General features: G+C 45.9%; 1 protein-coding gene across 1 annotated transcript in view; it reads right to left on the bottom strand.

Moving 5' to 3' along the window:
- LOC139226155 (eosinophil peroxidase-like) overlaps positions 1–16,951 on the bottom strand; it is an 85,156-nt gene that overhangs the window by 26,839 nt on the left and 41,366 nt on the right. Inside the window, exon 10 of the mRNA XM_070856795.1 lies at positions 815–975. Within this exon, the coding sequence (XP_070712896.1) occupies positions 815–975 (161 nt within the window). The remainder of the gene's footprint in view (positions 1–814; positions 976–16,951) is intronic.

Genomic DNA, 16,951 nt, shown 5'->3' with positions numbered 1-16,951 from the left:
CCCAGAACAGAGACACCCCACTGTCTGACGTCAGAACAGGGGAACCCCACTGTTTGACCCCAGACTGTCTGACCCCAGAATAGGGGTAGCCAAGTGTTCACTTCAATGTCCTTCTGTAGTTGCTTATTCCACATATCCATCAATCATTTTCTAAAAATGTTTCACCTCACTCCCCTGCTTTCACTTAATTTCTTCATTTTTAACACGTGTCTCCTGGGATTGAACTTTTCAGCATAATGACCAACTTGCCTGGTTTACCAATTCCCTTCATAATTTTCATCTCAGTCGCCTTGAAATGTCTTTTTCACCAAAGAAAACAAATTTAACTTTGTTAGCCTTTCCTCAGGACACAGCCAGAATCCTCTTTATTGTTTCCTCTGTAGCTCCTTCCTATGATCAGGTGACCATAGTCCTCAATATGGAGTCAGACGAACACTTTATACAATAATATAAAGGGACGGAAAATGTAATAGGTTTGTTCCCCAAAAAAATCACAAACGCAATCCCCAGTGAAACCAATCTCAGTCGCTGTCCTTATATTTTGGTTGATTTGTTCTGGGGTATAATACTTGCAAGGCAGTATTTATTGCCTATCGCTAGTTTTCCAGTCAACCACACAATTTGGGACTGGCATCACATATCGGCCAGACCTGGTAACGGTGACTGGACCCTTTCCCGAGGGTTGGATTAAAAAAAAAATATGGTATTAGCCACAAATGACCAGATTTATTAAATTCAATTTTACAATTTGGGATTTGAACCTTAGTCGGACAGTGGCATAACCACTAGTTTACCAATGACATTTTCTCTCTACCTGTTGAAAAGCTCCCATGATTTTTCTCGCTTCCAGGTAGATCGTATCTCCACTCCAGTGCGGGTTCAGTCTCTTTAGCTCTCTCGCTAAGCGATTGTGTTCCCGTAGAAATGTTGTGTGGAATGATAACAGCCACAGCTGTTCGTTCACACGTACATCACCTGTGGTGAAGATGTTTGGTGTTGACAAGTATTACCGTCGTACTGTTAATGAAGGAGGTCAAACATACAGAGAAACACCCATAGAACAGGCACCTGAGCTTTTTTTTCCATTTATGGGATGTGGGAGTCGCTGGCAAAACTGGCATGTATTGAACTATCTTCTAGAACCGCTGCAGTCTGTATGGTGAAGGTAAATCCCAGTGCCGTTAGGGAGGATTTTGACCCAGCAACTATGAAGAAACGCCGATATATTTTCAATGCCGTTGAATATAGAAGAGCAGAATGCTCTGCACAATGTGTCTTAACCGGAGTGGACTCAAACAGTGATTTATTTGGAAATAAAAGAGTGGGAATTCAGAGAAGAGGGAGAAGGACCTAATTGGAGAAGGTATCAACGGTGGCGGATCCTTCAACTATTTCCAAAAAAACAAGGATGGCAGGTTTATGATTGGTTGGTGAGTATTAAAGTTTTTTTTCTCACTTTTCTCACTAACCTAGGACCGTGGTTTAACTGAGGTGCAAGAAACTATAAAGTACTGTATTAAACTTATAGCTTAACTAGTTAAGCTAATTAATATAACTATAAGTAATCATTGTGTAAAGACTTTAATAAATTAAATAAATTAAATAAAGCTAGACTAAGATATGGCAGAGCAGGCTGTGTGTTTGGACTGCAGCATGTGGGAGTTTGGGGGAGACTGTCCCAAATAAACACGTCTGCAGGAGATATCTCCATCTTGAATCTCTCCGGCTCAGAGACATTGAGCTAGAGTGTGTGTTGGTGAGGAAGTCCTGGACAGATTTATTCGCAATACAGCCGCACCCCAGATGAAAGTTATAGGTTCAGGAAAGGGAAGGTATGACTGATGGGGAGCCGGGTAGCAGGGATTTTGGAGAGTTTGAGAAGGAGGTCCTGCAGACACTGGTCTTGTCCAACAGATACGATATACTCGCTACCTGTGAGGACAAGGAGAAAGACTGCAGGGAGGACAACCACAATGCAGACCAAGGCACCATGGCTCAGTTGGGTGAGGCGGGGGGGGGGGGGGGGGGTGGTAGGAAGAACAGAATAGAAATGTGGTAGTGATAGGGGACTCTATAATTAGGGAGATAGATATCATCCTCTGCAGCCAAGAACGAGAATCCCAAAGGGTGTGTTGCCAGGGTAAGGGATATCTCATGGTGGCTGGAGAGGTACGTGGAAAGGGAGGTGGTAAATCCAGTTGTCGTGGTCCATGCTGGAACAAATGACATAGGTAGGAACAGGGAGGAGGCCCTACTGAAAGAGTATCAGGAGTAAGGCTCTAAATTATAAAGCAGGACCTCAAAGGTAATAATCTCTGGATTATTGTGCGAGCCATGTGCAAATTGACATAGAAACACACAGATCAGGAGAATTAACACATGGCTAAAGGGTTGGTGTGGGAAAGAGGGGTTCCTTTTCATGAGACACTAGCACCAGTTCTGGGACAGTAAGGAGCTGTACTGATGGGAGGGACTCCACCTGAACTGGGATGGGACCCTTGTCCAAGTGGAGAGGGTAAATAGTCAAGACTTTAAATTAGTAAGATGGAGGGATCTACAAGAAAGGTAACCAGCCTAAATATAAACAAAACAAGAAAAGAGAGCATAGGAAAGAATAAAGTAAGGGAGGACATTGATGGCAAGGGAATAAATGGAGTTATAGAACGGGAGTGCAAAAAGATGGTTAAACATAAAGTGAGAGGAAATTAAAAATGAGTTAAACTGTGTTCAGCAATGTACACAGTGTCTGTAATAAAACAGGGGAGCTAGAGGCAATCATGTGTTGCGAGGGACCAGACATAGTAAGGATTACTTGAGACAAGTCTAAAGAAAATTCAGGACTGCGAATTTTGTTGCTGGGTATAACATATTTAGAAGAGAGAGAGGGGGAAAAAGAAGAGGTGGAGTAGCTGTACTTATTAGGGATACAGAAACATAGAAAATAGCTGCAGGAGTAGGCCATTTGGCCCTTCGAGCCTGCACCACCATTCAATAAGATCATGGCTGATCATTCACATCAGTACCCCTTTCCTGTTTTCTCTCCACACACATAATGGCAGTAGAAAAAAGTGATGCAGCTATCAGCAAGACAAAAATAGAATCCATATGGATAGAGATAAAAGATAATAAAGGATCAATCACACTAATAGATGTAGTCTACAGACCACTTCATAGTGGAAAGGAGGTGGAGGAAGAAATATGCAGACAAATTAGGGAAATGAGTAAAAAGACGTAGAATAATAATCATAGGGGATTTCAACTACCCTGATATTAATTGGACAGAAGAGTAGGTAAATGGGATAAGGGAATGGCGTTCCTACAATGTGTACAGGACTCCTTTTTAAATCAATATGTAAAAAGCCCAACAAGGGAGGATTCACTATTGGATCTAGTAATGGGAAATGAACCAGAGCAGATCATAGAATCATAGAAAAATTATGACACTGAAGGAGGCCATTTGGCCCATCATGTCCGTGACAGAAAAGAGAAGTAAAAGTAGGGGAACATCTAGGCAATAGTGACTATAATATAATATGCTTTCAGATGATAATTGAGTAGGACATAAATATGCTGAAAACAGGATAATATATCAGAGAAAAGCGATTTTGAAGAGCTGAGAATAGAACTTGGGAAAATAAAATGTACAAAAATATTGGCAAAAATGATGTAGAGCAGCAATGGGAAACATTTAAATCGGTGTTTAACAGAGTGCAGGAACAATATATTCTGCTAAAAGGAAAGAACAAACTAAACACTAATGAGACTCCATGGATGAATAAAGCCATAAAGGAACAATTGAGGGTAAGGAAAGTGGCATACATTAAGTACATAGACAGCAGGGGAGTGCATGATAAGAGAGAATATGAAAAGATTAGGAGAGAAGTAACAAAAAAACAATTAGGAAGGTAAAGAGGAATTATGAAATTAAATCATCAAGGAACATAAAACAAAATAGTAAAATATTTTACAGGCACATCAATAAAAAAAACGAAGGTTGGGATGGAAATAGGGCCATTAATGATAGACAGGATAATACCACAGGTAACAATATAGAGATGGCAGAAATATTAAACAATTATTTTGCTTCAGTACTTACCAGGGAGACAGAACAGGTGGACATGACATTGGATGGTGAGATTAGTCATCATCATCATAGGCAGTCCCTCAAAATCGAGGAAGACTTGCTTCCACTCTAAAAGTGAGTTCTAAGGTGGCTGAACAGTCCAATACGGGAATTGCAGTCTCTGTTACAGGTGGGACAGATAGTCGTTGAAGGAAAGGGTGGGTGGGGAGTCTGGTTTGCCGCACGCTCCTTCCACTGCCTGAGCTTGCTTTCTGCATGCTCTTAGTGACGAGACTCGAGGTGCTCAGTGCCCTCCCGGATGCTCATCCTCCACTTAGGGCGGTCTTTGGCCAGGGACTCCCAGGTGTTGGTGGGGCTGTTGCATTTCAGGAGGCTTTGAGGGTGTCCTTGAAACATTTCCTCTGTCCACTTGGGGCACGTTTGCTGTACAGGAGTTCTGAGTAGAGCGTTTGCTTTGGGAGTCTTGTGTCAGGCATGCGAACAATGTGGACCACCCAATGGAGCTGGTTGAGTGTGGTCAGTGCTTTGATGCTGGGGATGTTGGCCTGACCGAGGACACTAACATTGGTGCGCCTGTCCTACCAGGGGATTTGCAGGATCCTGCGGAGACATCGTTGCTCTACCAATCTCTTCAGCTGTGACTGGCAGTTCATCAATGTATGAAAAATAGAACACTTCTTCCCTATCGTGTGTAACTTGTGATGGGGAAGGCAATCTGGACATAACAATCAGCATTACTGTGATCAGCTGATCATCTGTATTCAATATCGTATGTATTTGCTGATAAAATCAAAGCCCATCTCTGCATTTGGGCTGCAGCTAATGTTGGAACTGGGAACTTTGGATGGAGCATTTCTATCAGGGACTTATGGTCCGCAACGATGGTAAACTTATGACCATACAAGTATTTGTGGAACTTCTTTACATCAAAAATTAATGCCAAAGCTTCCCTTTCGATTTGCGCATAATTACGCTCACTGGCACTGAGAGTGCGTGAAGCAAAAGCAATTGGTCTCTCCTCCCCACTGTGTAGTACATGAGAGATCACTGCCCTAACTCCATATGGAGAGGCGTCACATGCTAGCTTGATCTCCTTCGATACGTCATAGTGAACGAACATGGTGCTCTCTACCAATTGGCTTTTGCACTCCTTGAATGCTGTGTCGCATTCTTCTCACCACTTCCAATGGACCTGTTTTTTTTCAATAGTTCATTCAGTAAATGTAACACTGTAGCCAAATTTGGTAGGAACTTCCCATAATAGTTCAAAAGACCCAAAAATGATCAAAGTTTAATGACATTTTTGGGAGTGGTTGCATTTCTGATTGCATCCAGCTTTCCCTTGGTTGGACATAAACCATCTTTATCTACTCTGTGCCCTAAGTACTCCACTGAGTTTTGAAATAACTCACACTTGCGAGCAATCACTCATACTCTGTGCTTCTCTAGCCGTTAGAAAATAGGAGCAGTATTGGCCATTCAGCCCTTCGAGTATGCACCATCATTCAATATGATCATGGCTGATCCTCTATCTCAACACCATATTCCCGCTTTTCCCCCATACCCCTTGATGCTTTTTGTTTCTAGAAATCTATCTATCTCCCTCTTAAATATATTCAGTGACTTGGCCTCCACAGCCTTCTGTGGTAGAGAATTCCACAGGTTCACCACCCTCTGAAAACATTTCTCCTCATCTCGGTCCTAAATTTCCTACCCCGTATCCTGAGACTGTGACCCCTTGTTCTAGACTTCCCAGCCAGGGGAAACATCCTCCCCGCATCCAGTCTATCCAACCCAGTCAGAATTTTATGCGTTTCAATGAGATCCCCTATCATTCTTCTAAACACTAGTGAATACAGGCCTAGTCGACCCAATTTCTCCTCATACGAAAGTCCAGCCATCCCAGGAATCAGTCTGGTTAACCTTCGCTGCACTCCCTCTATGTCAAGTATATCCTTTCTGAGGTAAGGAGACCAAAACTGCACACAATACTCCAGGTGCGGTCTCACCAAGGCCCTGTACAACTATAGTAAGACATCCTTGCTCCTGTACTCAAATCCTCTTGCAATGAAGGCCAACATACCATCTGCCTTCCTAACTGCTTGCTGCACCTGCATGTTTGCTTTCAATGACTGGTGTACAAGGACACCCAGGTCCCTCTGTACATCGACACTTCCCAAGCCATTTAAATAATACTTTGTCCTTGTGTTTTTCCAACAAAGTGGATAATTTCACATTTATCCGCGTTATATTGCATCTGCCATGTGTTTGCCCACTCACTCAACCTATCTAAATCGCCTTGCAGCATCTTTGCATCCTCCTCACAACTTACAATCCCACCTAGTTTTGTGTCATCAGCAAACTTGGAAATATTATATTTGGTTTCCTCATCCAAATCATTTATATATAATGTGACTAGCTGGGGCCCAAGCACTGATCCCTGTGGTACCCCACTAGTCACTGCCCGCCACCCCGAAAAAGACCCGTTTATTCCTACTCTCTGTTTCCTGTCAGTTAACTAATTTTCAATCCATGCCAATACATTACCCCCAATCCTATGTGCTTTAATTTTGCACACTAACTTCTTATGTGGAACTTTATCAAAGACCTTCTGAAAATCCAAATGCACTACATTCACTGGTTCTCCTTTATCTATTCTATCAGTTACATCCTCAAAAAACTCCAGTAGATTTGTCAAACATGATTTTCCTTTCATAAATCCATATTGACTTTGTTTAATCCCGTTGATATTATCTAAGTGTGCTGTTATCACATCCTTTAAAATAGACTTCAGCATTTTCCCTACTACTGATGTTAGGCTAACCGGTCTGTAGTTCCCCATTTTCTCTCTCCCTCCTTTTTTAAATAGTGGGGTTACATTTGCCACCCTCCAATCTGCAGGAACTGTTCCATAATCTATAGAATTTTGGATGACGACAACCAATGCATCTACTATTTCCATGGCTACCTCTTTTAGTACTCTGGGATGCAGATCATCAGGCCCTGGGGATTTATCGACCTTCAGTCCCATTAGTTTCTCCAGCACTATTTTCTTACAAATTATCATTTCCTTTAATTCTTCTTGCTCACTGGACCCTTGGTTCCCTAGCATTTCTGGGACGTTATTTACCTTTTCCGTGAAGACAGAATCGAAGTATTTATTTAATTGTTCTACCATTTCCTTGTTCCTCATTACAAATTCTCCCATTTCTGTCTGTAAAGGACCTACAATTGTTTCTTTTCTTTTTATGTACTTGTAGAAATTTTTGTTAAGTATGCAATAAAAGGTTCAAACTGAGTACTGTTTAACTAAGCAATATACAACCTTGGCTCTGCTTTATTTAGGCCCAAAGTGCCTGACTCTCAAAATGGCTGGCTTTTTATACCTGAGCAGCACTATGTGCGTGCTGCTCAGTAGCCTCCAACAATGATGCCATCTGGTGGCTACAAACAGAATGTCCATACATGACAATACCCCGCTCTGAGATCTTATCACAGTCTTTCACAGGTTGAGACCGTCCGGTGCTTTGCGCTCCCAGTTGACCGTCTCAGTTTGATTCCAGCCTTGGGTGAGTGTGCGGGGTCTGTTGTGGTTGATGGCTGGATGACTGACTTGTTAGGGGTGGTAGTGGCCATGTCAGGAATAGCAAGTCCATGTTTATTGAACAGGTCCTTGATAGAAATTCAGGGTTCACTGATGACCCTTGAGTCCTCTGAAGACTGCTGGTAGGTTGGTTGGTCGTCGATGGTTTCTTCGTCCAACTGTTCTGGCTCGTCTGTGTGCCTCAGCTTTGTCTGATCCATGTGTTTCCTGCAAGTTTGCCTATTCTTGAGCTTAATAACTAATACTCTGTTACCCTCCTTGGCCATGACTGTACCAGCGATCCATTTGGGACTCTGACCATTGTTCAACACCTATACAGGATCATTAACAGAAATCTCGCGTGACACAGTTACGCGATCATGATACCCTTGTTGACTTTGTCTTCTTTATTTACTGGAATTCTTTGAGGATATAACGAGCATGGTGGATAGAGGTGTACCGATGGATGTGGTGTATTTAGATTTCCAAAAGGCATTCGATAAGGTGCCACACAAAAGGTTACTGCAGAAGATAAAGGTACGCGGAGTCAGGGGAAATGTATTAGCATGGATCGAGAATTGGCTGGCTAACAGAAAGCAGAGAGTTGGGATAAATGGGTCCTTTTTGGGTTGGAAATCGGTGGTTAGTGGTGTGCCACAGGGATAGGTGCTGAGACCACAGCTGTTTACAATCTACATAGATGACCTGGAAGAGGGGACAGAGGGTAGTGTAACAAAATTTGCAGATGACACAAAGATTAGTGGGAAAGCGGGTTGTGTAGAGGACACAGAGAGGCTGCAAAGAGATTTAGATAGGTTAAGCGAATGGGCTAAGGTTTGGCAGATGGAATACAATGTCGGAAAATGTGAGGTCATCCATCTTGGGAAAAAAAACAGTAAAAGGGAATATTATTTGAATGGGGAGAAATTACAACATGCTGCGGAGCAGAGGGACCTGGGGGGTCCTTGTGCATGAATCCCAAAAAGTTAGTTTGCAGGTGCAGCAGGTAATCAGGAAGGCGAATGGAATGTTGGCCTTCATTGCGAGAGGGATGGAGTACAAAAGCAGGGAGGTCCTGCTGCAACTGTACAGGGTATTGGTGAGGCCGCACCTGGAGTACTGCGTGCAGTTTTGGTCACCTTACTTAAGGAAGGATATACTAGCTTTGGAGGGGGTACAGAGACGATTCACTAGGCTGATTCCGGAGATGAGGGGGTTACATTATGATGATAGATTGAGTAGACTGGGTCTTTACTCGAGTTCAGAAGGATGAGGGGTGATCTTATAGAAACATTTAAAATAATGAAAGGGATAGACAAGATAGAGGCAGAGAGGTTGTTTCCACTGGGCGGGGAGACTAGAACTAGGGGGCACAGCCTCAAAATACGGGGGAGCCAATTTAAAGCTGAGTTGAGAAGGAATTTCTTCTCCCAGAGGGTTGTGAATCTCTGGAATTCTCTGCCCAAGGAAGCAGTTGAGGCTAGCTCATTGAATGTATTCAAATCACAGATAGATAGATTTTTAACCAATAAGGGAATTAAGGGTTATGGGGAGCGGGTGGGTAAGTGGAGCTGAGTCCACGGCCAGATCAGCCATGATCTTTTTGAATGGTGGAGCAGGCTCGAGGGGCTAGATGGCCTACTCCTATTCCTAATTCTTATGTTCTTGTGTTCTTATGTATTCAACATGATTAGTTAAATCCGGGTGTACCAGAGATAGTGTTATGTAATGATGTGTGTATCGTCCCAGTACCATAAATGTAATGTAAGCACTATGCCGCACAACAGAGGGTGCTGTGGTGGGAAACCTGGTAGTACCTGCAACAAGGGCTATATAAGGCTGACCACCACACCTGAGAGGCACTCTGGAGCTGAACAATAAAGGACGAAGGTCACAGAAGTTAGATTTACACCAGACCGTGTGGAGTCAGTGATTTGTGTGCTACATACACATTGGCGACGAGGAAGCGGACGAACTCCACGCAACCATGGCTACTCTGGGCTCGCTAAAGGACTTTACCGTGGGTAATGATTGGGAGGCCTTTACGGAAAGGCTCGAGTACTACTTCATAGCAAACGACCTGACGGAGGACACATACGCAATGAGAGAGAAGCGTAAGGCTTCAGTTGTGGAGATGAGGTTTACTGTCTCGTCAGAGATTTGCTGACACCTGGGAGCGCCAGGGACAAGTCATACGAGGAGCTGACTGAACTCATTCGTGACCAGTTGAAACCGAAGGAGAGCATCCTCACGGCCAGATACAAATTTTACCATCACTGCAGACCTGAGGGCCAGGATGTCACCAAATATGCTGCGGACCTCAGGAGACTCGCGGCGCCGTGTGATTTTGGCGCACACCTTGACGAGGCTTTGCGGGACGTTTTCGTTATGGGGATTGGCCACGAGGGCCTCCTTCACAAGCTGCTGGCCACGGAACCCACAGTCACTCTGACAAAGGCCATCACCATCAGCCGGGCATATATGACCTCGACTTGCAGCACCAAGCAAATAATCCACACAGTCTCGAACCCGGCAGGCACTGTCCACAGGATAGCGCCCACCACGAACAAAACTGCAGAATGTGGCTCTGCCCGGGGCAGAGAACATGGACCTTGGGATCCTGGAACTCAGAGTCCGCTGAGGGGGGCCAATCAAGCAGCAACATGCTGGCGTTGTGGAGGAAGCCATGGGGCTCACCGGTGCAGGTTTGCGGAGTATACGTGCAATACCTGCCACGTTAAAGGCCACCTTCAGCGTATGTGTAAAAGAAATCAGACTCACCATGTGGCTGAGGAGATGGGGGATGATCTACTGTTCAGCGAGGAGCAGGTAGAAGAAGATGAGGTGCTTGGACTGTATACATGCACTGACGATTCGCCCCCAGTGATAAGGGAAGTAAAAATCAACAGAGTCCCTGTGAGTATGGAAGTGGACACGGGCTCGGGTCCGTCATTAATGAGTCGGAGAACTTTTGATAAACTGTGGATTAACCCAGCTGCACGACCCAAGCTGGTCCCGGTCACGGCGAAGCTGCGTACCTACACCAGGGAACTAATACCTGTTCTTGGCAGAGCGATGGTGCAGGTATCCCACGGGGACGAGACGCACGGTTTACCTTTGTGGGCCGTTGTAGGCAATGGGCCGACACTCCTCGGCCAGAGGTGGATGGGGACGGTCCGTGGGAGCTGGGAAGACTTCATCACTTCACAGGCTGCTGCCCCCCCGGGGTGCTGCCATGCCCCGGGTCCCCAGAGAGCAGCGCCGACCAAGTTGGAGCTGCAGCCTCAATCCATCCACAGGCAAGCCCCAGGCCCAGATCTCACACAGAGATCCTGCAGCCTCAGCCCCCACAGGCAAGCAGCCCTGCAGAGAGGGGCCTAGTGGGGGGGGTGAGCCGGCTGGGTGCGAGGAATCCAGGATGGCCGGCGGTTCGGAAGAGCCCCGCCGAGGAGCTGATAGCATCGGGCGGCGGCAGCAGTAGTTAATGTACCAGATAATATGTACCATACTAACGCACTGTCTATGCCTACCTGCCTTTCGTTGGACAAGTGTGAGCAATGGCAACCGGCTCAAAGCATTGGCACAATTCTCTGTGCCAGGTCTATGGCGATTGACATAATCATAGGCAGATAATGTCAGCGCCCACCTTTGGATGCGGGATGAAGCGTTGGTATTGCTACCATTGCTCTCAGAAAATGAAATGAGTGGCTTGTGATCAGTCTCTAATTCGAACCACAGACCGAACAGGTATTGATGCATCTTTTTAACACCGTACATACACGCTAAAGCTTCTTTTACTACCATGCTATAGGCTCTTTCTGCTTTAGACAAACTTTTGGATGCATACGCGACAGGTTGAAGTTTCCCCGACTCATTGGCTTGTTGCAGTACGCAACCACTTCCATATGACGATGCGTCACAGGCCAAAACTAAATGTTTACATGGGTCATAATGTATCAGTAGCTTGTTCGAGCAAAGCAGATTGGTAGCTTTCTCGAAAGCTCTGTCTTGCGATGCGCCCCACACCCACTTGTCGCCTTTTCTCAATAGCATGTGCAGTGGTTCTAGTCAGGTGCTCAATTTAGGTAGGAAGTTACCAAAGTAGTTGAGTAACATAGAAACATCGAAAATATGTGCAGTAGTAGGTCATTCGGCCCTTCGAGCCTGCACCACCATTCAATATGATCATGGCTGATCAGGAGTAGACCCAGGAATGAACGCAGCTCTGTCACATTCTGCAGCTTGGGTGCATTCCTGATGGCCTTGGTTTTCATGACAGTAGGTCTGATGCCGTCAGCGGCGAATTTCCTCCCAAGGATTTCGACCTCTGGTGCCATGAAGATGCACTTCGAACGTTTCAGTCTGAGTCCCACTCTATCCAAACGCAGTAGAACCTCTTCCAGGTTGTTCAGATGTTCCTTGGAGTCATGACCGGTGATCAGGATGTCATCTTGGAACACGACGGTTCGGGAACGGACTTCCGTAGACTTTCCATATTCCTCTGGAATATTGCTGCAGTCGAGCGAATTCCGAAAGGGCACCTGTGATAAATAAACAGTCCTTTGTGCGTGTTAATGCACGCAAGTCTCTTTGATGTCTCGACCAACTCCTGTGTCATATGGGCCAACATCAAGTCCAGTTTTGTGAACGACTTCCCTCCAGCTAGCGTTGCAAACAAGTCATCAGCCTTCGGTAATGGGTACTGATCTTGTTTCGAAACCCTGTTGATTGTAGCCTTGTAGTCTACGCAGATTCTGACTGTGCCATCACTTTTCAGCACAGGAACAATGGGGCTGGCCCATTCATTAAATTCGACCGGTGATATGATCCCTTCATGCTGGAGTCTGTCCAGATCAATTTCGATCTTCTCCCTCATCATATACGGCACTGCCCGAGCTTTATGATGGATGGGTCTTGCATCTGAGTACATGTGGATCTGCACTTTGGTTCCCGTCAAGTTGCCGATACCCGGTTCGAAAAGCGAGGGGAACTTGCTCAATACTTGGGCATATCTTCCTCCGATGACAATGCCTTTATGTCATTCCAGTTGCATCTGGTTTTCTCCAACCAGCTTCTGTCGAGCAGCATTGGGCCATTGCCTGGAACAATCCACAGCAGTAACTCATGAACTGCACCGGTATATGACTCATTAATTTGTGCACTGCCAATCACCTTTATTAGTTCTTTGGTGTACGTGTGCAGCTTGGCATTAACAGGGCTCAGCCTGGGCCTCACAGTCTTAGTATCCCACAGCTTATTAAATACCCTCTCGTTCATGATCGATTGACTCGCTCCCATGTCCTGTTTCATCGATACCGGTATCCCGTTAAACTTCACATTAATCAAAATTGGTTTACTCTTAGTTATGAAGGAGTACGCTCTATACACTTCCTCCTCTGGCATCTCGGATTGCGTATCCGGATCCGCGCTAGTCTGACTCTCATCCTCCACGTGGTGTGTCGCAGCTCGCTTGCTCATCTGCGGACACTTGTGCTGGACATGCCCCACTCTCAGACAGCCTTTGCAATTATATTGCTTAAATCAGCACTGCTAGTGCTGATGATTTCCCCCACAATGCCAACATTGGATACATTCGGATACATTCCCGCTGGCAGACTTTGTGCAGCCACAGATTTCGCGAACGCAGCCAGATAGGCCCTGCCATGTGCCGCTCTGCCGAATCAATCGCATTTACAGTACTTGCAGAGGTTTGGTTCTTCACCGCTATTTGCTTTAGACACCTGTCCGTCGTCATACATGATTGAGCGATCTGGATGACCCTTTTTAAATCCAACTCCTCCACCGCCAGAAGTTTGCGCAGGATCACCTTGTGGTTGATACCGATAACAAAGAAGTCCCACAGCATGTCTGCCGAACTTGCACAGTCCCGCTAGACGTCTCAGGTTGGCAACAAATTCCGCCGCGCTCTGGCCCTCCGATTGAACGTGTGTATAAAACCTGTATCTCGAGATGATGATGCCATCGTCTGGCTTGAGGTGTTTCCGTATCAATGTACACAACTCCTTGTACTTTTTCTCTGTTGGATCACTAGGCATGAGTAGATTCTTTATTAGACCGTAGATCTTTGAATCGCACACGCGGTGAGGAACACGGCCTGGCGCCGATCTGCATCGTCGACTCCTTTCATTTTGTTAGCCACGAAGTACTGGTTCAAACGGCTCACAAAATCTGCCCAATCTTCTCCCTGCACAAATCGCTCTAAAAATCCAATCGTGTTTATTTTGCAAACAAAGGTATTCTTGTCGCCAAATGTTAAGTATGCAATAAAGGTTCAAACTGAGTACTGTTTAACTAAGCAAGGTACAACCTCGGCTCTGCTTTATTTAGGCCCAACGTGCCTGACTCTCAAAATAGTACTCAGCCTCGTGGAGTTCTTCTATACACAACAATTGGCGACGAGTAACAGAATACGAACCTTCACTGAACCATGGCTGCCATTGGAATATTAGAGAGATTCATAGAGGGTGATGATTGGGAAGCCTTCATCGAGCGTCTCGACCAGTACTTCATGGCCAACGAGCTGGAAGGAGACACTAACGTGGCCAAGCACAGGGCGGTTCTCCTCACCGTCTGTGGGCCTACAATATACGACATCATCAAGAATCTGCTCGCACTGACAAAACCAATGGAGAAGGAACATAGAGTTGTGCACGCTGGTTCGGGACCACCTCAAGCCGAAGGAGAGTATCCTCATGGCCAGATATCGTTTTTATACGCACCATCGCTCCGGGGGCCAGGACGTGGTGGATTATGTCGCTGACCTGAGACGCCTTACGGGACTGTGCGATTTTGGAGCTGCATTGGTGCATATGCTGCGGAACTTTTTTGTGCTGGGCATCAGCCACAAGATCATTCTTCAAAAGCTGCTGGCTACAGAAACCCTAGACCTGAGCAGGGCCATTGCGATCGCCCAGGCATGCATGGCCACGGACGATAACACCAAACTGATTATCTTCTCAACATCAATGCTCACCAGCAAATACTGTGCATAAAATGACGTCGCTGGCAGGCCGAACTGCATATGACAGGGCCTATATGTCTACGGCTGCAAGACCTGTGATCACTCAGTCCGCCATCGGGGGTGAATGTGAATCCATTAGTACCGTGTTGGTGCTGCGGGGGTAATCATCGGGCCCATCAATGTTGATTCAAGCACTACGTGTGCAAAGGCTGCGCAACGATAGAGACCTCCAACGAATGTGCAAACGTGCTGCAACATACCATGTGGCAGAGGATGATCAATCCGGCGTGGATCACGCAGCACAGGCAACTCAACCCGAGGAAGAAGTATATGGGGTACATACCTTCACCACCAAGAGCCCTCCTATAATGCTGAAAGTCAAATTAAATGGAGTTCCAGTATCCATGGAGTTGGACACGGGTGCGAGTCAGTCAATAATGAGCCAGAAGGCTTTCGAGAAACTGTGGGGAAATAAAGCACAAAGGCCCAAACTGAGCCCGATTAATGCAAAGCTATGTAACTACACCAAAGAGCTCATACCAGTCATTGGAAGTGCAGCAGTGAAGGTATCGTATGATGAAGCTGTGCAAGACCTATCATTGTGGATTGTTCCAGGTAATGGCCCAACGCTGTTCGGCAGAAGATGGCTAGAAAAGATTAAATGGAATTGGTACGACATCAAAGCATTATCTTCAGTGGATGACACCTCGTGTGCTCAAGTGCTGAGCAAGTTTCCCTCGATATTCGAACCAGGCATCGGCAACTTCACAGGCGCCAAGGTACAGATCCATCTAGGCCCCGATGCACAGCCCATCCATCACAAGGCTCGGGCGGTTCTGTACATGATGAGGGAGAAAGTCGAGATCGAACTGGACAGACTCCAACGCGAAGGAATCATATCGCCAGTTGAGTTCAACGAGTGGGCCAGTCCAATTGTTCAGGTTAAAAAGCGATGGCACAGTCAGAATCTGAGGAGACTACAAGGTAATGATTAATCGAGTCTTAGACGAGATTAATCAGTACCTGCTGCCCAAGGCGGATAACCTGTTCGCAACGTTACTGAGGGGGATGTCGTTCACCAAGTTGGACCTAACCTCCCCTACATGACACAGGAGCTAGCTGAATCTTCGAAAAGACTGACGTGCATCAACACACACAAAGGGCTGTTTATGTACCACAGGTGCCCTTTCGGGATTTGCTCGGCTGCAGCCATTTTCCAGAGAAACATGGAGTTTGCTGAAATCTGTTCCGCGCACCGTTGTGTTTCAAGACGACATCCTGATCACTGGTCATGACACCATCGAACATCTACACAACCTGGAAGAGGTTCTAAGTTGCCTAGACAGAGTGGGCTCAGGCGGAAATGCTCCAAGTATGTTTTCCTGGCATCATAAGTCGAATCTTTGGGGAGAAAGATTGCAGCAGATGGCAACAAACCCGCGGACTCAAAGACAGAGGCCATCAAGAATGCACCCAGACCACAGAATGTGACGGAGCTGCGTTCGTTCCTGGGACTCCTCAACTATTTCGGTAACTTTCTACCCGGGTTGAACATGTTGTTAGAGCCTTTGCACTTGTTGCTATGTAAGGGTGGTTACTGGGTTTGGGGCAAATCTCAAGACACAGCCTTTGAGAAGGCCAGGAACCTGCTATATTCAAATAAGCTACGTACACTATGACCCATGTAAAAGTTTAGTGCTAGCTTGTGACGCCTCATCATACAGGGTCGGCTGTGTGTTACAGCAAGCCAATGTATCGGCCAAACTCCAACCGGCTGCATTCGTGTCTAGAAGTCTGTCTAAGGCTGAGAGAGTCTATAGTATGGTCGAGAATGAGGCATTAGCATGTGTATATGGGTTAAGAAAATGCACCAATGCCTATTGGATTTCGGTTTGAGCTTGAAATTGACCACAAGCCGCTCATTTCATTGTTTTCAGAGAACAAAGTTATAAATACCAATGCTTTGTCCTGCATCCAACGATGGGCACTAACATTATCCGCTTATGACTATGTTATCCGCCACAGACCAGGCACTGAAAACTGTGCTGATGCTCTCAGCCGGCTACCATTACCCACCACTGGGGTTGAAATGGCGCAGCCCGCAGACTTGCTACTGGTCATGGATGCTTTTGAGAGTGAGGGGTCACCTGTCACAATTCGCCAGATCCTGTGCTATCATTAGTAAAGAGTTGCGTCCTAAATGGGAACTGGTCGGCCGTTCCCAGGGAAATGCAAGATGAAATTAAGCCGTTTCACCGATGCAAAGATGAAATGTCCATCCAGTCGGATTGTCTCTTATGGG

This window comes from Pristiophorus japonicus, chromosome 16 (assembly GCF_044704955.1).
Source record: "Pristiophorus japonicus isolate sPriJap1 chromosome 16, sPriJap1.hap1, whole genome shotgun sequence".
In the NCBI taxonomy this organism is placed as follows: domain Eukaryota; kingdom Metazoa; phylum Chordata; class Chondrichthyes; family Pristiophoridae; genus Pristiophorus; species Pristiophorus japonicus.
Note: the sequence above shows the minus strand (reverse complement) of the source record. Positions and strands in the feature narration are given on the sequence as shown.